At 38.8% G+C, this 23,360-nt stretch overlaps 1 protein-coding gene across 3 annotated transcripts in view; it reads right to left on the bottom strand.

The window, feature by feature from the left end:
• USP3 (ubiquitin specific peptidase 3) overlaps nt 1-16,378 on the bottom strand; it is a 1,626,170-nt gene extending 1,609,792 nt beyond the window's left edge. Inside the window, exon 1 of one of the 3 annotated variants that reach the window (XM_044077747.1) lies at nt 16,136-16,378. In XM_044077747.1, coding sequence (XP_043933682.1) covers nt 16,136-16,226 — 91 coding nt within the window. In that variant the 5' untranslated portion in view covers nt 16,227-16,378. The remainder of the gene's footprint in view (nt 1-16,135) is intronic. The other 2 variants (XM_044077746.1, XM_044077748.1) reach the window with 2 other exon arrangements.
• Nucleotides 16,379-23,360: the final 6,982 nt, after the last annotated feature.

Genomic DNA, 23,360 nt, shown 5'->3' on the forward strand with positions numbered 1-23,360 from the left:
CAAGCAAATTAAATTCTCTTTTATCCTTTTCCATTTCACAGTGCTTCCAATAAGTACCCAACATATGCATCTCTCCTCCCAAGATACCCAAGAAACAAAACTAAAAAGAAAAAAAAATTTACTCCAACTATCACAAACTTCCTTATTCAAATTCTGCTTCATTTCCATATTTATCTTGACAACAGAATAGACCATTGCAATAGAATTATTAACTTCGAACCGTGTTGCTGCTCTAGAACGAAAAAGAGAGATGCTCTCACTTTACCTCCGCTGAGGTGTTGGGGCTTGCTACCTACAACAATATATTTTAATGTTAGTGGCTAACTGTAGCTGCATACAGTTACTTTCACTTGAAATAGCATATACATGCTTTCCTCCTTCTTATGCACTATTCACAGGGTGACTACATTTCTTGTATCAGTTATCATACTTCTCTATAAACATCTTACTCTAGAAAATATTTAACTTTTGTCTTAAAAAAGTCTCCAAAACAATGGTCTATCCATTCTCGAGTTCCAAAGCTTTATTCCAATCTTCAAATTCTTTTTGAGCCATAGGTTCATAGGTAGGTACTAGGCTATTGGCCCTAGGGCCTATATAAGCCTAGCCAAACGGTACCCTGGCTTTTGCCACCCAAGAAAATTATTTTCCTGTGCCCGTCAAGCAAACCACCAAAGTGATCCCTGGGGTGAAATTTCCTATCTCCCATCCACTCATCAAGATTTTTCTTGAAGAGTGCTAATGAAGAGCTTTGTTCGACATAGATAGGTAGTTTGTTCCAGAGTATGGGAATTCTCTGAGACAGGAATCTATCCCTCCAGCATGTTCTGTTTATTGTAGTGACAAGGTTTAGGTCCCTAGAGCGTGTAGCTCGGAGGGATTAGGATGTCTTTACATGGAGCATGTCCAACAGCTCTGGGTTTGACATAGCTTTGTATGTTAGGCAGAGATCGCCTCTGAGTAGGCAATATGCGACAGAGTAAAGCTGGAGTTTTTTGAGACGGTCTGCGTAGGGCATCTGTTTGAGGCCGGTAATCCTCTTTGTGAGGTATTTCTGTGGCCTTTCCAGTTGATGTAGATGTCTTGTGAGGTACATACCAAAAGGGGCATTGTACTCTATAATGGGTCTAATGAGTGATGAGTAGAGGGGAACAATGACCTCTTTTTTCCTGGATGAGAAACCTTTTGTGATGAGGTGTGCCACGTAGAAGGATTTCCTGGCTACTGTGGCGATGTGATTATCAAAGGAGAGACTACTGTCCACCTGTGTCCCAAGGTCTCATCACACTTTCGGTGTTAAGTAGACTACCACCCATGTGGTAGTTCATGGGTACAGAGTTTTTACCAAAAGGGATGACAATGCACGTTTTGGCATTGAGCTTGAGGCCATGGCTTTGACACCAGGCATCTGTCTCAGTGAGGCCCTTTTGTAGGATATCCACATAGTTATGGCCTCTGTGATACCTCTGAGTTATCAGTACCTCCACATCTGTCAGAATAAAACCTCTTTCAATTTTTTCACTCGCATGTCCAAGTCATCTTTCAAACTGCTTCCAAAATGGCAATGTTCTCCAAACAGCTAGATTCAGAAAAGTTCATGCCCAGCTGTCACATACTGAAATTTGTCCATACTTTTCATACCAGAAGAAAGTTAAGCCTTTCACTTTGTACAAAACATGCTTACAATGCAGTACAAAGAAAGCAGCCTTCATCTTCTCACTCAACTTGACCATCAAGCCCCTCATTCTGCAATAGTACACTCATCACTGTTGTTTATTATTGCTGCAACTTTCTATCTCTATTTATCATGTACATAATGTGGAGCTTTTTCTTCCCGGGCATCCGCTGAAAAAGGACCTGCATCCAGTTGGAATTTCCCGGTAAACAAATGTAAATAAATAACCTTCACTAAGTCTTGCCTCACACAATGAAGCAGCATAACCTTTTCACAGTCCATGCTACAGCTTTTTATTTTGCATTTCTTGACATGGAAAGCACAACTGGCTGAACAACTCCCTTTTTAGCAGAGGCCCAGGGAAAAAAGCTTCACCAAAAAGTAGAGTACATAGACCACAAAGTTACACTACAGTACATAGTTTCTAAAAGTTACTAAACAATACATACAAACACAGGACAATGCAGTGGTATAGCAGTTAGCGTTGTCACCTCACAGCGAGAAGTTCTCCAGTTCGATTCTTGGCAGGGGTGCCTTCTGTGTGGAGTCTGCGTGTCCTCCCTGCATTCGTGTGGGTTTCCTCCAGGTGCTCCAGTTTCCCCCACATTCCAAAGACATGCAGTAGGTGGCTTGGACACTTTAAACTGGCCCTAGGTGCGAGTGTGTGGTGCACCCTCTGAGGAGGGCTGGGCTTCAGGTTAGCAACCTAATCCTGTAAAACCCGTACCTGTATGGAAATGAGTGCTGAAGGGTGCTTGTTACCCAATGTGCTGAAGAGCACTAAACAAATCCAGGACATAAAAATACAGTCTAATATGTACAAATTTACATAAAAATAAAATTAACAAACATAACGAGTGGTACAACTCTGAGCATAAGATGTTAAAATGGAGAAGTATAAATTAGAAAAGCATAAAGAAAATGTGTTAGAGAACTGAGAGCATATTCCAAGTGGGGACTCTTACTGGTTAGAAGTACTAGCAAGTTTGTAAATATGTTACTATGGTTTTAAAGGTAATTAACCAAGAGTAGAAAATTAGCATAGCAAGAAATTATTTAGATAATGTTTAAGTTAGATTGCAAAGCTTGTCAGTTTGCCATTTTTAGAACGGTGTTCCAGAATTTAATGGCTTAATTAGACTAAAGTGAGTCTCCATCAGTATTGCTTGCTTCGCTAGTGATTAGAAAACATTTATTGCTTGAAAGCAGATTCCATACTGGTTAGTAATGTTTTCGAGTGCTTTTTAATGTGGGACAGTTTTCTAGTTTATATGGTAAATTGTGTGCAGTGACTATGTTGATAGCATGGTAATTCGAACCAGTGTAGTTGTTCTGTGCTTGTACAATGGAGAGTTTTGGGTGGAAGTGACTATTTGCGACTATGTTGACAGCATGGTAATTTGAACCAGTGTAGTTGTTCTATGCTTGTACAATGGAGAGTTTTGGATGGAAGGCTGGCAGCAAACTTTGCTATTTTGTTGTAGCATGTGTCTATTTCTTTTTTTAGGGGGGTTAAATGTAGATTTGTGAGAAACAGGGATGTATAAAAAAGAGAAGGAAAGTTGATGCAACAGTGTTTCAAGTTTTACCTCGGCACACTATTTTTACTGGGGGAAAAAACATAAATCATTAAGTGCTTTAGCCCACGTAATAGCATGACTTCATCAGAATAACAGCACTTAAAAATGTATGCTTTTTTTTATAAAAATTGTGTAGTGAGCTGTGATCACTCTGAGCTGCTTTTCTTATTTTCATGCAATATGATTTTGCCCTATAGACAGAATACAGTTTCTGGTGATTTATTTATTTTTTTTAAATGAGTTGCTATGTGATCTGGTCAAATTATGGTCTGTTGTGTATTAGGACTCCCAGTAGTTTGGTAAGAGACAGTAATTAAACAGTGGTGGCGTATGCTGAGATAAAACAAAATTAATGTTTTTGATCAGACTATTATTTTATTATGAAAAGCATTAATTTGGTTTTCAGGAATCAAGTTTCTGGTGAATTTTTTGAAGGAAAACTTCATCCTAGAACTAAAAAGATACGTTTTTTCCACTCTGTTTCCTGATCTATTTTAACACATTAAAATCAAGTGCTTTACTTGCAATTTTAGCCAGTTTTCCACAGCACGGCTACCAATGGGGCTTGATGTATAAACGTGATCTTGTTCTCCCTCAACCTGCTTTCCCATAATGCTTTGTATGACTCATGCCAGACATAAGGAAGTAACTTTTAATTCCCATTCCATTGGCATATAATGGGATTGGAGTGAGTCACTGTTATTTTCTTTGCCTTCTGTAAAAGAACAAAAGCAACCCAAAAAACAGTAAATAAGTACTTCCAAATGCAGGAACTGCACAGCAAGATACCACATGAACTTGTTCCCCTTCAGGAACACCAAAGCTTTATTTTACAACAAATAAGCGTTTTTGCCTCAAATTAAGTTTAAAAGAGACTTCATCAGAAACAGTGTACTGTCAGCACAACTACAATTTAAAATACAAATGAATAGTGACTTCATTTCCTCCTGGTAAACAGGAAACCAAAATGTTAAAGTTGCATCACATAAAAAACAGTCATATGTCAATATTTAAATAGTTACATAAACGGATACTAATGATTCATATAACAAATAATTGCACTCTCTCATATTGCATAATAATACTACCCAATTTCTAAACAGATTTTAATAGCAATAAATAAATAACAGTCCTATAGGACATAAAAAGCCTTACCATGGCATAAAATGGATTTCTAAGATGAATCCATAGAATAAATACCTGTATATAAAACCTTACTATGTAACTGTATAAATATTTAATAGACAACAGTAGATATATATACATATATATATATATATATATATATATATATATATATATATATATATGTATATATACATATATATATATATATATATATATACACACACATATATAATGAATTTTACAAGATGAATTATATAAAATACATATATATAAAAATATATAAATACATAAAAGAATAAACCAGATTAATCTACTAATGTCTGTCAAATGCTTTTAATTTTTAACAAATTACTAATAGACACATTGTCATTCAGACCTGGCCAATACAATGAATTCAGACGAAGCTGCCAGGAAAGTTCCAGTTACTCTAATAAGTATGGCTGCCAGGAAAGTTCCAGTTTCTCTAATAAGTATGGCCAAGCCCCGCTCCTCACATTCCATTAGTTTTACAGTATCCAACACAATAAATTTGAAGCTATGCTCAGGATGTGCCGAAGTGTGTTTAGCTAGGGCATTAAATTCATATTTGTCTCGAATGTTCCTCAGATGTTCCCCAATTCTACTATTTAGCTTACGTTCTGTTTTGCCCACATAGAAACATGGGCAATTAGAGCAGAGGGCACAATATACCACTCTTTCAGATGTGCCACAGAATTTCTCTTTGAACTTTATAGTCACCCCATTAATTTCTATATTATTAGTTTCTAGAATGTTGTTACAAAATGTACACATCCTACATTTACACACGTGGCCCTTATATGGTTTACTGTTCTTAAGTTCAAATAAATTCATCAGAGAGTGTCCCTTCCTATAAACACAGATGGGTGCATGCTCTAAAATTTCTCTCATCTCTCTATAATTATTAATTAAGTTCCAGTTCTTAATTAAAATACTTTTTAGTATAGGTGCATCCCTGTTAGATGTTGTCAAAAAAACTACTTTGGTAAGATATCATTCGACTAGGGCTATCATTTGCAATGCCACTGGAAGCAATATCTGTATGTACAGGTACTTCAAACTCCAGACTATTCCTATTAGGTTGCTCTTCTGTACTTTTGGGCCTCAAAATAGGTAAAAAATGGCCATGGTCTCTCTCTGTTTTTACTTCATCCATCAAGTCATCAATTAAATTACTTGGATAACCACATTTAGTAAACATTTGTTTAAGTAAACTACATTCTTCCAAAAAAGATTCCTCCAACATAATCATTCTTGCTGCCTGGACAAATTGCCCCTTGACCACTGCCCATTTTTGCTTAAAAGGATGACAGCTGCTAAAATGGAGAAAACTACTGGAATATGTATTTTTGTGAAAACTTTCCACAAGGAATCTCTTATTAACATCATCATTCTTCAATAATCTGTCCAGATAAGGAATTGACTTTTCTTCTGTAGTATACGTGAATTTCATAAATTCTGTTGTCATATTAATAAACTCAAAAAATGAAGGTATCAACTCCTTAGGGCCTTCCCACAAGATGACTATATCATCCAAATAGCGGACACAGGTTTTACAGCATGGGAGAAACTGACATTGACTAAGATTGTTTCTCCCATTCTAGCATGACAATATTGACATATAGGCCCCCACAATTGGAGCCCATTGCCACCTCTTCATTCTGGAGAAAATATTCATGTTCAAATAAAATGAAATTGTTTCTTAGTATTAATAAAAGCATTTGTTCATACAAGTCGATTTTTTTCTTGTGTTACATTATTAGACAGCAAGTAGTCACATAACCATTGTATGCCCAACTCATGTGGTATGACACTGTACAGGTTAACTACATCAACGAATAAATAAGTATTCGTTCTTATATTCTACTTCTTCTTTAATCTTTCTTAAAAATCCCATGAGTCAATGTACACAGTAGGCTCATCCCACATATATTTACTGAACTCTTTGTCCAAATATTTTGCCATAGGATATGTTATGGAGCCCCTAGCATCCACAATCAGTCTCATAGGTGGTCGATTTAAATTTTTGTAGATTTTGGGGTCCCCAAAAATAACTGGGGCAGATGGAAATTCAGAGTATCCACACACACACACACAACGAAGAAACCAAGTAAAACAATTGTCAGTGGGTGGGAGAAAACAGATACCACAACCTTGTTAGCACTTTCGTCCAGTTTAATAAAATTTAACTTCATCAGAAACGACACCCATAATAGTTACATCATTTAAATAGCTACCAAGCATGTCACATGTTTCTATTTCAGCCAAAAAAAATGTATATACACTTCCACACTTATGTCATAATGTATAAATTACTTTAAAATGACATAAAAAATAAATATTATTACTTTATAACCTTTGTGCTTGTAAAAAGCATTTGATATTTATCATATCATTTAATCCAGGAAGCTGGTCTGCATTCAACAAAATTTGCCATAAGGTTTCCTTACATTCTAAAATCACTTCGAAATCTCCACTAAAGATGTCATTGTTAACTCATTCTAATACAAAGAAAGAAAGAGAACTTTCTGAAACTAGGACATATGCCAATGCATTTGACATGTCTTTTTTACGTATAGCCAAAGTGTGCTCATATATACGTTTGGTTAATGCTCTAATGGTTTTACCTATGTAAAAATGTTCACATGAATTACACATAGCTGAATAAACCACATTACTTGTTTTACATGTGTAGTGTCCTTTACCTGAAACAACTTTGTTCATGTGTCTGAATACTGCTGTAGAAGTCCCAGTGATGTATCGGCATTGTTTATATGTCCCGCAAGGATAAGTGCCAAAGGTGAAACTAGATTCACCCACAATATTTTTACATAAGGCATCCTTCTCTAAAATGGTTTTGATGTTAACAACCTTTTTATAAGTAAAAATGGGCAAATCACCAATGGTCTTACTCAACTCAGAGTTGCCCAAAACTACTTTCCAATTGTCTGAAATGATATTTTTAATGTATGACATTTCATTAGGAATAGGAAAGGCCAGAGAATAATCATTAACCTTGGTGACAATTTCTAATCTATGGTGAACATTGTCATGAGCTTGCTTTACAATAGGACAAGCTTTATGTGATCTAAGACCGATGACCTCATTGGGAGATTAGGTTTCTTATTACCCACCCTCTAGCTGAAAACATCTTATTTTATAGGCGTTACATAGATGACTTTATTTTTTTATGTAAGGGGGACTCAGAAGCCTTTTTGTCCTTTGTACAACATCTAAACTATTCCACTGATTTTTTTGAAATTTACTATGGGGATATTTGGTGACATTATTGATTTTTTGGACTTACATTTGTCTTTCAATCATAGTAATTTAATTTAAATTTTGAAAGCAGTATTTATAGGAAGTCCACATTTGTCAAAAAGTATCTACACCATGACAGTTTACATCCAGAATTCATGAAGCGTGGAGCTGTCAAAGGACAATTTATTAGACTCAAGTTGTTTGACAAGTAATGATGAGACATTTCAGTGGGAAATACGTAAACTCAGTGTTTTTTTGTACAAAGGGGGTACGATTTAACTTGGTTAAAGGGCATCATCAATGAGGTCATCGGTCTTAGATCACATAAAGCTTGTCCTGTTTTAAAGCAAGCTGATGACCATGTTCACCATAGATTAGACATTGTCACCAAAGTTAATGATTATTCTCTGGCCTTTCCTATTCCTAATGAAATGTCATACATTAAAAATATCATTTCAGACAATTGGAAAGTAGTTTTGGGTAACTCTGAGTTGAGTAAGACCATTGGTGATTTGCCCATTTTTACTTATAAAAAGGTTGTTAACATCAAAACCATTTTATTTTTATTTTACTTGTCATTTTAAAGTAATTTATACATTATGACATAAGTATGGAAGTGTATATACATTTTTTATTGGCTGAAATAGAAACATGTGACATGTTTGGTAGCTATTTAAATGATACAACTATTATGGGTGTTGTTTTTGATGAGTTCAATTTTATTAAACTGGACAAAAGCACTAACAAGGTTGTGGTATCTGCTTTCTCCCACCCACTGACAGTTGTTTTAGATGGAAGTTCAACCAAAAGGCAATGCATCTCATCAATAGAAATAAAGCCATTAATAAACATGTCATGTATAAACCCCTTAATTTTTCTATAGGCTCCATTAATTTCATTTAAAGAGCTTTTTATGTATGTCTCAGTATTCAATATCTCAAACATCTTATTATTATAATCCATTTTGTTCATGATGACAACTCTACCCCCTTTGTCTGGCTTTATTATTCTTACCCCTTTATTATACATTAGAAATTCTAGTTCAGATTCTTCATTATAATTTAAGTTCTTATTAACTTTTCTTATGTTAGAATTTTTTTACAGAGTTCCCGAAGGTCCAACTCACAAACTCTTTCAAATATTGTCAAGACAGGGTGCATCGGGGGGTTGTAGGTGCTAGAAATTCTGACAGGGTCCCTTATTTGCTCAACATTCTTAAACATACTATTTAAGTTAAGGTTCTGTGACTACTTTCTGTCTAAGAATGTAACACAAAAAAACATCAACTTGTATGAACAAATGCTTGAATTACTACTAAGAAACAATTTCATTTTATCTGAAGGTGAATATTTTCTCCTACATGAAGGGGTGGCAATGGGCTCCAATTGTGGGGGCTATATGTCAATATTGTCATGCTAGAATGAGAGAAACGATATCTTAGGTTTTACAGTATGGGAGAAACTGAGATTGACTATGTCCGCTATTTGGATGATGTATTCATCTTGTGGGAAGGCCCTAAGGGGTGGATGCCTTCATTTTTGAGAGTTTAGTAATAGTTCAACAGAATTTTTGAAATTTACGTATACTACAGAAGAAAAATCAATTCATTATCTGGACATATTATTGAAGAAGGATGATGTTAATAAGAGATTATTGGCGGAAATTTTTTGCAAAAATACATATTCCAATAGTTTTCTCCATTTTAGTAGCGGACATCCTTTTAAGCAAAAATGGGCAGTGGTCAAGGGGCAATTTGTCTGGGCAGCAAGGATGATTACGTTAGAGAAACCTTTTTTGGAAGAATGTAATTTACTTATGTTTACTAAACGTGGTCATCCAAGTAATTTAATTGATGGATGAAGTAAAAACAAAAAAAAGAGACAATGGCCATTTTTTACCTATTTTGAGGCCCAAAAGTACAGAAGAGCAACATAATAGGAATAGTCTGGAGTTTGAAGTACCTGTACATACAGATATTGCTTCCAGTGGTATGATAGCCCTAGTCGAATTATATCTTACCAAAGTAGTTTTTTTAACAACGTATAACAGGGATGCACCTATGGTAAAAAATATTTTAATTAAGAATTGGAACTTAATTAATAATGATAGAGAGAGGAGAGAAATTTTAGGGCATGCACCCATCTGTGTTTATAGGAAGGGACACACACTGAAGAATTTATTTTAACTCAAGAACAATAAACAGTATAAGGGCCACATGTATAAATGTGGGATGTGTAAATTTTGTAAGAATATTCTAGAAATAAGAATACAGAAATTAATGGAGTGAATATTAAGTTCAAAGAGAAATTCTGTTGTACATCTGAAAGAGTGGTATATTGTGCCCTCTGCTCTAATTGCCCCTGTCTCTATATGGGCAAAACAGAGCATAAACTAAAGAGTAGAATTGGGGAACATCTGAGGAACATTCGAGACAAATATGAATTTAATGCCCTAGCTAAACACATTTCAGCACATCCTCAGCATAGCTTCAGATTTATTGTGTTGAATACTGTAAAGCTAATGGAGCGGGGGGGGGGGGGGCTTGGCCATACTTATTACAGAAAGTGGAACTTTCCTGGCAGCTTCATCTGAATTCATTGTATTGGCCAGGTCTGAATGACAATGTGTCTATTAGTAGTTTATTAAAAATAAAGGCACTTGATAGACACTACTAGATTAATCTTGTTTATTATATAATATATATATATATATATATATATATATATATATATATATATACACACACACATACATATATACATATATATATATTATACACACACACACACACACACACACACAATTTATACAATTCACGTTACAAAATTCAGTTTAAACATATATATATATATATATATATATTATCTATTTATACAGTTACATAGTAAAGTTTTATATACAGATATTTATTCCATGGATTCATCTTAGAAATCCATTTTATGCCATGGTAGGGCTTTTTATGTCATATAGGACTGTTATTTATTGCTATTAAAATCTGTTTAGAAATTGGATAGTATTATCATGCAGTACGAGAAAGTGTAATTATTTGTTATATGAATCATTAGGGTCCCTTTATGCAACTATTTAAATATTGACATATATTATGACTGTTTTTTATGTGTTGCCACTTTAAAATTTTGGTTTCCTGCTTAGGAGGAAATTAAGTCACTATTCATTTGCATTTTAAATGTAGTTGTGCTGACAATACACTGTTTCTGGTTAAGTCTCTTTTAAAAAGTTAATTTGAGGCGAAAGCGCTTATTTGTTGTTGTAAAATAAACTTTGGTGTTCCTGAAGGAGAACATGTTAGTGCGGTACTTTGCTCTGCAGTTCCTGCATTTTGAAGTAAACAAACTGTGCAGAAAGTACACTGGTTTGCTTTGGTGTTCCTGAAGGAGAACAAGTTTGTGTAGTACCTTGCTCTAAAGTTCCTGCATTTTGAAGTACCTTCTGTAAAAGGACTGCTTCTTTTCTTTGTCTAGTCACCCTCATTTATATTTGGCTCAGACCTTGTGTTACACTATACTTAGAAGTTATCCAGCTACAGCCAGAAAAGTAACTAAATTGAAGGCCTTTGTTCAGTATTTTCTTTTGTAAAAAAAAAAAAAAAAAAAAAAAAAAATACAAATACTTAACTATGATCCTGTCTGTCAATAACACCACATCCAAGTCACCTATCAAACCATCTAAACCAGTGCAAACTTTGTTGGGGGGGGGGCATTTACTAAACAGACGGCCACACAGGTAGAAACTGCACTCTCCAAAGCTAAGAATACAGCATCCATGGCATCAGATGACATTCCAGGCGGTGTACTACATGAACTACAAAATGAACTGGCACCTCATCTAAGTGTCATGTTTAATCATAGCCTCACCTCAGGCTTCGTGCCCACTGAGTGGCGCACAGTTACAGTTATCCCACTCCACAAGGGGGGATCCACCTTGGATCCCGGGAACTACTGTCACATCAGTCTGAGTAGCCTGATCTGCAAGGGCATGGAACGCATTGTCATGGAACTTATAAACAAAGACATTGGCAACCTTCAAACACTGGACCCCACCCAGTTTGGGTTTGTGAAGGGCCGATCTCGTCTCCTGACCCTGACCGACTATCAGTTTCCAGAGCTGTGGACAAGGGCAAGGCAGTCCACACAGCCTATCTGGACCTCGTCAAGGCCTTCGACACCATCACCCACTCTGGAATCATAGATAAACTTACTAAGCTGGGCACAAATCCCTACACGTCACTCGATGGGTTGCCAACTGGCTTACTGACAGAACCTAGACTGTAAAAGTAGCCGATTCCAAATTCCTACACGTCACTCGATGGGTTGCCAACTGGCTTACTGACAGAACCTAGACTGTAAAAGTAGCCGATTCCAAATCTAGCTCCAAACAAGTGGAGTACCTCAGGGTTCAGTCCTGGGACCACTCTTGTTTGGCATCTACTTCTCTAAAGTACAGGCCAACACTAAGGGACTCTGGCTAACAAAGTTCACAGAGGACTGCAAACTGGGAGCCATTATTGAATCCCCAAATGATGTGGATATTCTGCAAAAGGGCCCTACAGAAACAGATGCCTGGTGCCAGAGCCATGGGCTCAAGCTTAATGCCAAGAAATGCATAGTTATCCCCGTTGGAAAAAAACATGTACCCATGAAATACCACATACGTGGCAGTACACTAAACATCGAAAGTGTGATGAGAGACTTAGGGACAAAGGTGGACAGTGGTCTCACTTTCGATAACCACATCGCCACAACAGTCAGGAAATCCTTCTATGTGGCACACCTCATCACCAAGGGCTTTTCATCAAGAAAAAAGGAGGTCATTGTCCCACTGTACACATCCTTCATTAGACCCATTATACAGTATAATGCCCCATTTGGTATATACCTCACAAGACATCTGCAACAGCTGGAAAGGCCACAGAAATAACTCACTAAAAGAATCACAGGCCTAAAGCAGATGCCATATGCTGACTATCTAAAAAAACTCCAGCTATACTCTGTGGCATATCGTCTACTCAGAGGCGATCTCTGCTTAACATACAAGGCCATGTCAAACCCTGAGCTGTTGGACATGCTCCACTTAAAGAAATCCCAATCCCTCAGAGCCACACGCTCCAGGGATCTAAACCTTGTCATCACAATGAACAAAAAATGCTGGAGGGATAGGTTCCTGACCCAGAGACTCCCCATACTCTGGAACAGACTGCCTATACATGTCAAGCAGAGTGCCTCCTTGGCCCTCTTCAAAAGGAACCTTGATGATTGGATGGGAGATAAGAAATTCACCCCAGGGATCATGTCAGTCGCCCTGCAAGACAGGGGTCCAGAGAAGTAAATATTGTGGGAAGAAATCTCCAGGGAATTGTTATGGCTAGGCTTGTATAGGCCCTAGGGCCGATAGCCTAGTACCAACCTATGAACCTATAACTGGTGGCAAGATGTTACTGTACTAACGAACACATTTCCATGGCATTCACTGACACTGACATCCTGTCTGTCAATAACACCACATCCAACTCACCTATCAATCCATCTAAACCAGTGCAAACTTTGTTTGGGGGGGTATTACACTACATAATAACTTGAGTTTATTTAAGGAGGGCCACAAAGAATAGTTTTGGGTCATTTCACAAAACCTGAAATCACTAACATAATATTCACTTATCTCATTCTAAAATACCTGCAGTAGAGCAATTTTCTCTAAACAACTTGTGATGTGAATTGCAATCAACTTAATTTTTTTCTCTTTAGTTCATCTATTGTATAAATTCCCCGCATTTCTTAAGATTAATGATTCATTTACAATTCAACCACAATAGGAAAAAAAAAGTGAACATGTACATCATTTTATGTTAATACTTTCATTTCCATTACTTTTCCACCTACGTACGACTGTGAAACAGCAAAACCAATAAGCTGAAGTGTACATCTGTTTTAGGTTACCACGTTGTGAGTACCTTAGTTTATTCTGAAAATACATTCAACACCATTTACGATTACTAGCTGTCAGTTTTTATCATTATAAACACAAACTTCAACTTTGTTCACTATATGTTTTTGCAATGCTTTTCTATAATAAACAGCTACAGCAGACAAAATTTCATCATACTTGCACTTAGTGCTACCATAAAAATGTATGCATAAAACTCAAACAGTAAAAATTTTATGCATAAAACTCAAACAGTAAAATTTGGAAACCAACACATCATCAGAAACTACAAGATTACACAAAAATTTAAGTACTTCCATATTACTCTACAAATACCTTATACAAATAAAGTGCATGCCACTTAAAAGAACACGGGGTGATGTACAAAATACAGACAATAAGAAAAGAACATTTTGTCAGCTTACTGTCGCATTTTTTAAGCTATTATCTGTTTTTTGTCATGTTGCATTAATATCCTACAATTTGCTTGTACTAAGGGCTATGCACTTGACACAAACACAGTCTCCTGCAATATTCCATCTCCTGCTTCACAGTTACGCTTCCCTTGTAATCACCTGTAGTTCAACCCAGCTCCAGCAGTTACTTTAAATGTCTAACATGAATATATACAATTCTAAATACATAACCATATCCTAAATGTTAGCCAAGCATACTATCTATAACCTACACAGGGAAATAAATTGCAACCACCTATCAGCAGTAGCTTAACATGGCTCCATCAGAGATATTTAGTCATGCAAACATTCTAGATGCATGCACATATCAAAAAGATCAGCCAAGCACAGGAACACCATACTAAACACGTGTAAGGATAAAGAAGTGAACAATTGTCTAAATTACTGCCTACCTACAACTCAAGTACATAAAGCTTGCTTACATACCTCTCACATGTACAGATTTTTGCCCTATATTCTTGGTCTCTTTCTCATAAAATTGTTTTTTTTATGGCAAATCATTGAGGGTTCAAGCCACAAAATGATGGCAATTTGAGTTTCAGACTCCATACCCTTCAGAAAAATCATGCTAATGCAAATCATGTTATTCTAAGTATGTAAGAGCAAGTGTCCTTATTTTATTATTATTTTACATGTGTTTACTAGAACAGTCCGACAGCATTGTTTTACAACAGTACCCCCCCCCAGATACACAGTAGCAAGGCCCGCCCAACAGGCTGCCCACATAAATAAACATGAAGATAGTGAGGAAGTCCACACAAATATTTATTCCTTATTACCGGCATGCGGTAAACATTAAAAGTGAAATTAACCTCCCTGGCAAAACAGAACATTTTACTTTAATTATCTTTTACAAGAGAGAAGGCTCAGAGTGTATTATTTTGAACTTTTTTCTACACGGTTTTACTTTATTTTTTTTAATGTTGTTATTGCCTAGCAGTCTATTATTTAAGTTCTATTTGATTTTCTCGTTACTGTTCAAACATCATTGTTAAAATGAATAAACATAACATAATTTGAATCTGATGTTTTCAACCTCTGGCTTCAAGAGTTTTTGGCAAAGACATCCAGTTATCCATGCAGCTCACAATTTTTTCCATGCAGTTTTTGCAGGGGGACTAGCTCCCCTGCACCCCTAGTGTACATAAATGTTTTTGGCAAAGACATCCATGTAGCTCACAAATTTTTTTTCTCTGCACTTTTTTGCAAGGGGGGGGGGGGGCAGCCGCCCTACATCCCTGTGTATATAAATATACCAACGCCGAGATCACACTACTTTGAGGAAGCAAGTAAACTACTCGTGATGTCACAGGCAAATCTGCATGACGTCAATCGTGCATCATTTGCATGATGCATAACAGCCATAGGCATGTCGATCACTATGGCTAAGCCCATTCCTGCTTGGGGGGGAGGGGGGGTAATGTTGTAAAATATCACCAGTCTGACTGGGCATGAATCCCATTTTCAGTGGAGGCCTGGGGAGAAAAGCTCCACAATGGTTAACACAGAATATGCAATAAACAAGTTATTAAAGTACAGCAGAAATTAAGAAAGAAGTGCTATTTACTATTACAGCATATTTAATATTACAGCAAGTAAACATAAATAAGTATACAATGTGAACAACTTCTTACTCTGTATGGGGAATCTGCTGAGTGATGCACACACTGTGCATAGGGGCAGTGTTACACTACAGACGTATGCATTTTTAATGGGTGGTCACTGGGGGAGAACAGTGAAAGAGGGGGGAATGCAAGATGGAAGTCTCTGCCTACAATCTGTTCAAAAGATTATAATAATCCCAAGTTAAAATACCAGAACATAGTTCCAGCAAAATGATGTTTAATTACTTTGCACGTTACTGACCTCAACCCCGTTTCAATTCCACATCTACCAGAAACCTCATAACATTAAACATTTTAATATTACCATTAGCTCTACCTCTACCAAATTTCTAACCCTTTCCTGGCGCGGAAGGAAACTGGGGTTTAGACTTCGGGTGATCACATCACTCTTCACGCAGTGGGAACAAGAAGCACAATATGGACAAAACTCACCACCGCAACACCAGGAAGAGGGCGAACCAGTGGGGAATGAAACCAACTCCGGGACAATACAAACACTAGTACACAGGTGTGGGCACTCCATGATGGGACACAGCTTCGGTAACTGAATTCGCCGCGCACGCGCCAAAACACTCCTCGCTCTCTTTTTGTTTCTTTTTAACTTCCGCTATCTTCGCTCTGCCGGCTCTACGCAACCACAGACGCCACTGATGCCGTCTCTGTTGACACTTGCAAACTACAACTTCCGATTCATTATCGTCATCAGCTGGTAGAAAGAACTCCCAGACAGCCCAGCTGATTGTGCACGCATTCGCCTGTAGCCAATCGGAGTTTAAAGTTCGTGTTGCTACAGTAACCGTAATAGTTCCCTTTTTCGGGACGTATGTTTTTTAAATGTACATGTGTGCCATATTGTCTGCCCTGTTGCTTTTACAAGTTTCAATGTGACGGTGTTAAAGTATAGCGGTGTTTTATGGAACACCGTAATTACTAAGCTCAAAATAGCAATGTTAAATGCACGTAGACTTCATATCCCTCAGAAAATGCATGTTAATGTACAACCTGTTAATCTTACAACTTTTCAAATTTTTTTATGAAATCAATATTTAAAATATATCCCCGATTTTGGGCCTTTGACCGCCGAACCCCCACCTATTTTATTGTCCGGATTTTTGCACTGAGAGGTTGTGAGGTGCAAGAAAATGTGGTGAATTACTCTTAATAAGTAATGAAAATAATTAGAGTTATAGATGTTTTATTTCAGAAACTGTATTTTAATCCACATGTTCTTACTCTGTTGATATTTTAAGTTAAAAACTATTATTTTATGTGTCCCTCATTCCTTGACAGCAATGTTGAGAGGTATGGTTTTGGTCTGTTCATCATAAAATGTATTGTTTTCCAGCAACTTACTTAGGTGTGATGTCACAAAAAAGGCATTTAAATTTCAGACTCATACATCTCAAACTTTTTGTATATTAGGTTCATAGGTAGGTACTAGGCTATCTGCCCGAGGGCACTTATAAGCCTAGCCAGAGTGTCGGCTTTCGCCACCCCATTGATTAATTAACTGATCCTCTGTCAAGCAGAGCCAATGAAGTGATCCCAGGGGTGTATTTTCTGTTACCCATCCATTCGTCAAGGTTTTTCTTGAAGAGTGTTAGTGAGGAGCTCTGCCTGATGTAATTTGGAATTTTGTTCCAAAGCATGGGGAGTCCCTGTGACAGGAATCTATCCCTCCAGCATGTTCTATTTATTGTTGTGGCGAGGTTTAGCTCACTAGAGCGCATGGCTCGCAGTGACTTGCATTTCTTTAGGTGGAGCATGTCCATCAATTCTAAGTTGGACATGGCTTTGTAAGTCAGGCATAGATCACCTCTGAGTAAGCGATATGCCACTGAGTACAGCCAGAGTTTTTTCAGTCGGGCTGCATAGGACATATGTTTGAGACCAGTAATCCTCTTGGTGAGGTACTTTTGTGGTCTTTCCAGCTGTTGGAAGTGTCTTGTGAGGTACATCCCAAATGGGGCATTGTACTCTATGATGGGTCTAATGTGTGACGAGTAAAGGGGCACTATAACTTCTTTATTTCTAGATGTGAACCCTTTAGTAATTAGATGGGCCACATAGAAGGATTTCCTAACTACTTTGGCAATATGATTGTCAATGGAGAGATTACTATCTACCTGGGTCCCCAGATCTCTTATTCTGTATTAGGGGGGCTGCCACCTATGTGGTAATTCATAGGTGTTTTGGATGACTATGTATTTTTGGCATTTAGCTTGAGGCCATGACTTTGACACCAGGCATCCATCTCAGTAAGGCCCTTTTGGAGGATGTCCGTGTCAGCCGGAGAGTCAATTATGGCTCCCAGTTTGCAGTCATTGGCAAACTTGGTTAGCCACAGTCCCCCTGTGTTTGTCTGTACTTCTGAGAAGTATATGCAGAACAGTAGGGGTCCCAGGACCGAGCCTTGCAGGACACCACTTGTGACTGGTTTAGAGTTGGACTTGGAGCCCACTATTCTTACCATGTGAGTTCTGTCTGTAAGCCATTTGGCAACCCATCTCATGACGTAGGGGTTTATGTTCAGGCTGGTGAGTTTTTCTGTAATACCCGAGTGGGGAATGGTGTCGAAAGCCTTGGTGAGGTCAAGGTAGGCTGTGTGAACCACCTTTCCCTCGTCTATGGCCTTGGTGACTGTCTCGAAGAAGTCAACCAGGTTTAGTAGGCATGATCTGCCCTTAACAAAGCCGAACTGGGTCGGGTCAAGTGTTTGGAGGTTCCCAATGTCTTTGTTAATGAGTTCCATGATGATGCGCTCCATAGCCTTGCAGACCAGGCTAGTCAGGCTTATGGGATGATAGTTACCAGGGTCAGTTGTGACCCCTCCTTTGTGGAGAGGAATAACTGTTGCTGTGCACCAAGCTGTGGGCACGTAGCCTGTGGAGAGGCTGAGGTTGAACAGCGTGTTTAGGTGGGGGGTTAGTTCGTTCTGTAGTTCATGCAAGACGCAGCCTGGGACACGATCTGGTCCCACTGACGCTGTGTTTTTGGCTTTTGAAAGGGCTGTTTTCACCTGTGCTTCTGTGATTTTTGGGACACTACACTTTTCCGGTATTGTTGTGGGCCCTTTTGGAGGTGAGAGGGGGTGAAGTTTGCACTGAATCTATCTGCCAGGATGTTGGCAATATCAGTAGGTTCAGTATATTTTGTGCTATTTTGCACTAGTTCAGTGCATATCTGTGAGTTGCCACTTAGATTCTTAACATAGCTAAAGAAGGCTTTGTGGTTATCTTTTGAATCCTTGGCTATTTTTCTTTCGAAGTTAGCCTTGGATGATTTCATGAGGGACCTCAGTTTCTTACTGATACTGATCAGGGATATCTTTCCTTCTTGGGATTTGCTTTTTTTCTGAACTAGTTTCCTCCTTCTATTGTATAGCCTGTTTATTGCAGGGGTCCACCAAACTGGTTTCCTTCACTTAGAGGAGTGAGTCTTGGTTTTGCTAGGGATGGCATGATCCATGCATCCTTGTAGGTGCTCATCGAGTGCATTTGTAAAGGTTTCTGCATCTTGGGCAGCATTATCCTTTAGTGTGGGGGCTGTGAAACTTACCACCTCTGTCTTAAGTAAGGTGAAGTTTCCTTTAGAAAAGTTTTTTACTGTGGTTTCCATATTTGGAGGTGGTGGTGGGGTGTGGACATCCAGAATGATTAGTTTGTGGTCTGATCTAACCAGTGATGGGTTGACCTCTGGTGTGGAACACCTGTTGCCCATGTTGGTGATGACCAGATCCATTATGTTTTCACCTCTGGTAGGGGAGTTGACCAGCTGATCCAGGGCGTTTGAGTTAATGAATTCCAGGAAGCGCTGTGCCTGGGAATTTGTACTCAAGTAGTTTTCCCAGTGAATGGTAGGGTAATTGAAATTGCCCAATATCAGAGTGTTTGGTAGGACCTTCATGTTTTCCAGTGTCTCCAGAAAGGTGGAGTGGTGGTCTTGGGTCATGGAGGGTGATCTGTAGCAGGCCACAATTTGCATTGCAGATTTGCCAGATGTTAGTTGCACATGGATGATCTCAGAGGTATCATGCTGTGCCACTAACCTGGAGGTGTAGGTATCCTTGATGAATATGGATACACCCCCTCCTTTTGTGTTTTGGTTCATGTTCTGTGTCCGAAATGTGTGGTATGAGTTGTAGGCCAGTAGTGCTGGGGTGCTCTCTGGAGCCTTAAACCAGGTTTCAGTTACTGCACAGATGTCGACGTTCTCCATACTGAGGAGTGCTTCGAGCACGTGCATTTTGAGATTTAAACTCCTGGCGTTGAGTAGCATAACCCTCAGTTTTTTGTTAATTGTGCTGTTTACGGAGGTGGGTTTGACTTTTGAGCCTTGCCTAGAAAAGGCACTATGTGGGCAGTATGAGCCTAGTCCAGTATTCAAAAGCCTAGGGGTGACAGTTGCAAGCCGTCTCTTGTGAAGCAACGTGGCTTGTCGAGCATGTCGTCCCAGGCTGACAGACACTGGATCCCCTTTGAATGCCACCAGAAGCTTAGCCAGTTGTTGAAATTGATCATGTTTTCTTTATACTGAGGTATTATTCTTGGTGAGGGCAGGAAGCTCCTCAGGGTCAGGGTCATACCAGCCTGGGCTACATGATCAGAGAGCTCTTCCATGTCTCTTTTCATGTAGTCCAGGGAGGTATGTCTCAGGTCATTCACACCAACATGAAAAATAACAGAGTCATATTTGTACTTGTTCTGGAGTGACCTGAGTGCTTGTGTTATGTGGCGGATTCTGGCTCCCGACAGGCAGCTAACAGTAACCTTCTGCTTGTCCAGCCTAGTGAGTGGGACATCAGTGTGCCTGACTATAGAGTCACCTATTACTAGTGTGTTAGGTATGTTATTTCGCCTTAAGGGCTGTGATTGTGCGGCACACTGATTTTTCTGTTTTATGTGTTGTCTGGTTTGTGACGGGAAGTGCAGGTTGTTTGGGTGTCTGCTTTGGAGGTCTCTGATGCTTTTGCAGGTTTTTATTTAGAGCCTCTGAGTATGATTTTGTGTATTTATGTGTATTTTTTGCCAATGCTGTTTTAGTAGGTCTGTGTGCGGCTGGAGTTGTGGTGCAAGTGTTAACCTTCTCCTCTTGACTGTCTGTTCCAGTCTTGGGTGGAGACAGTTCAGCTTCCAGTTTGGCTGTATAATTGCATCTCTCGCATATGTTAGTGTTTTGTGGTAGGAGAAGAGGGTTGTCTGTCTACATGAGACAGTTGTAACATTGCCTCAGGATACCCAGATTCACCAGCTGGACTGGAGAGTGCACCTGAAGTTGCCTTTTGGTCATGCCTGAATAGTAGGGTGAGCTGCTTAGTCGCTTGGTTCGTGAGGGGTGAATAAAGAGCCTTGCCCTGCTGGGCAATCAGTGTTAGGGTATATTAGTGCTTGCTATTAGGTCTGAGCAAGTGCTGAGCTGTAAGATGCTTTTTGAGTGCTTAGGTTGAGAGTTAGACTAGTTTCAAGGGAAAAACTGAAAAGAAGACTTAGTGGAGCCAGGAATAATTTAACCGTAGCTAACCAGCACTGCCCGGTACGCAAAACAGTGCAAATGTGGTTTTTATAGTAGGGAAATGAAAGAGATAGAAATTAGCCCAAAATAGCCAAAAAACTACTAACTTCTGGGCTGGAACCACTCCTCCAGGGACAGATAGGTTGCTCAAAGCTCCCCTCTCTCACAGGTGAACAGAGAAACTTCCTTCTATCCAAGTAAGGTATGGGCAACTCAGAAAATAGTATCACAGCCCTGAATTCAGCACTAACCTGAAAACTGGACTATACTAGCTTAGAAAGGTGGCAAACAAGGAATTGTTTTTTTGAAAAGATAAGGCAAAAACAGTAAAAAATACACTTAAAACAGCTTTAAACAACTACAAACGATCAGAAAGGGCTATCACACTTTTAGTGTGTAGCCTACAACAGTTAAATTATTTAAACAAAAAACAACTTTTTAAAAGTACAGGCAGTGAAATAAGTATAATATGTGAAAAAAACAAGCTTTTAAATCACAATACATGCTGGAAAATCACACTTAAAACAGCTTTAAACGACTACACATGATCAGAAAAGGCTATCGCACTTTAGTGTGTAGCCTACAACAGTTAAATTATTTAAACAAAAAACAACTTTTTAAAAGTGCAGGCAGTCAAATAAGTACAATATGTGAAAAAAACAAGCTTTTAAATCACAATAAATGCTGGAAAATCTGTGTTTAGGCAGAAAACAGTTAAGTAGAGCAAGAAAGTGCAGAAAACTGATACTTAATCACTCCAAAGTCTCTCTCCTAAGCTAGAAGACTTGTATCAGTTTAAGGCTTTCTAGTGCTACCCAGTAGGTTAGTTACAGGAAAAATGGGAAACAAGCGCAGATGTCTTTTAAACCAGAAAGTAGAAAGAGACGAACAAACTGTCCAAATGGTCAATAAACTACAATTTCTGGGCCAAGAACCTCTCCTCTCATGGCAGACAGGCTACCTAGTGATTACCACTCCCACTGATAAGCTAGAAGGCTTTCCTCCAACACAGAAAGGCTTGTGGGGCTCAGAAGCTTACAAAGAGTCCTGGAATACAGCAAATCTGTACCTGGACTAGACTCGTTACAGGAAAGGTGGGGAACAAGTACAAAAGTAGGCTTTTAAGCCAGCAAGTTGAAAGAGATGGAAAACTGCCCAAACGGCCAAATAAACTACAGTTTCTGGGCCAAAACTCACTCTTCCCATGGAGGATAGGCTACCTAGTGCTTACCACTCCCACTGATAAGCTAGAAGGCTTTCCTCCAACACAGAAAGGCTTGGGGGCTCAGAAGCTTACTAACAATCCTGGATACAGCAACTCTGTAACCGGACTAGGCTAGTTATAGGAAAGGTGAGAAACAGGCACAAGTGCGGCTTTCAATCCAGAAAGTTGAAAGAGATGGAAAAAACTGCTCAAACAGCCAATAGCTACAATTTCTGGGCCAAAGACCACTCCTCTTGTGGTAGATAGGCTACCTAATGCTTACCACTCCCACTGATATGCTAGAAGGCTTCCCTCCAACACAGAAAGGCTTGGGGGGCTCAGAAGCTTACAAAGAGTCCTGAAATACAGCAAATCTGTACCTGAACTAGACTAGTTACAGGAAAGGTGGGGAACAAGTACGAACATAGGCTTTTAAGCCAGCAAGTTGAAAGAGATGGAAAACTGCCCAAACGGCCAAATAAACTACAATTTCTGGGCCAAAACTCATTCTTCCCGTGGAGGATAGGCTACCTAGTGCTTACCCCTCCCACTGATAAGCTAGAAGGCTTTCCTCCAACACAGAAAGGCTTGGGGGCTCAGAAGCTTACTAACAATCCTGGATACAGCAACTCTGTAACCGGACTAGGCTAGTTATAGGAAAGGTGAGAAACAGGCACAAGTGCGGCTTTCAATCCAGAAAGTTGAAAGAGATGGAAAAAACTGCTCAAACAGCCAATAGCTACAATTTCTGGGCCAAAGACCACGCCTCTTGTGGTAGATAGGCTACCTGATGCTTACCACTCCCACTGATAAGCTAGAAGGCTTCCGTCCAACATGGAAAGGCTTGGGGGGGGGGGCACAGAAGCTTACAATGAGTCCTGGATACATCAAATCTGTACCTGGACTAGACTAGTAACAGGAAAGGCAGGAAACAAGTGCAAA

The sequence above is a fragment of the Protopterus annectens genome, chromosome 7.part0 (genome assembly GCF_019279795.1).
Source record: "Protopterus annectens isolate FY-2018-M chromosome 7.part0, PAN1.0, whole genome shotgun sequence".
In the NCBI taxonomy this organism is placed as follows: Eukaryota; Metazoa; Chordata; order Ceratodontiformes; family Protopteridae; genus Protopterus; species Protopterus annectens.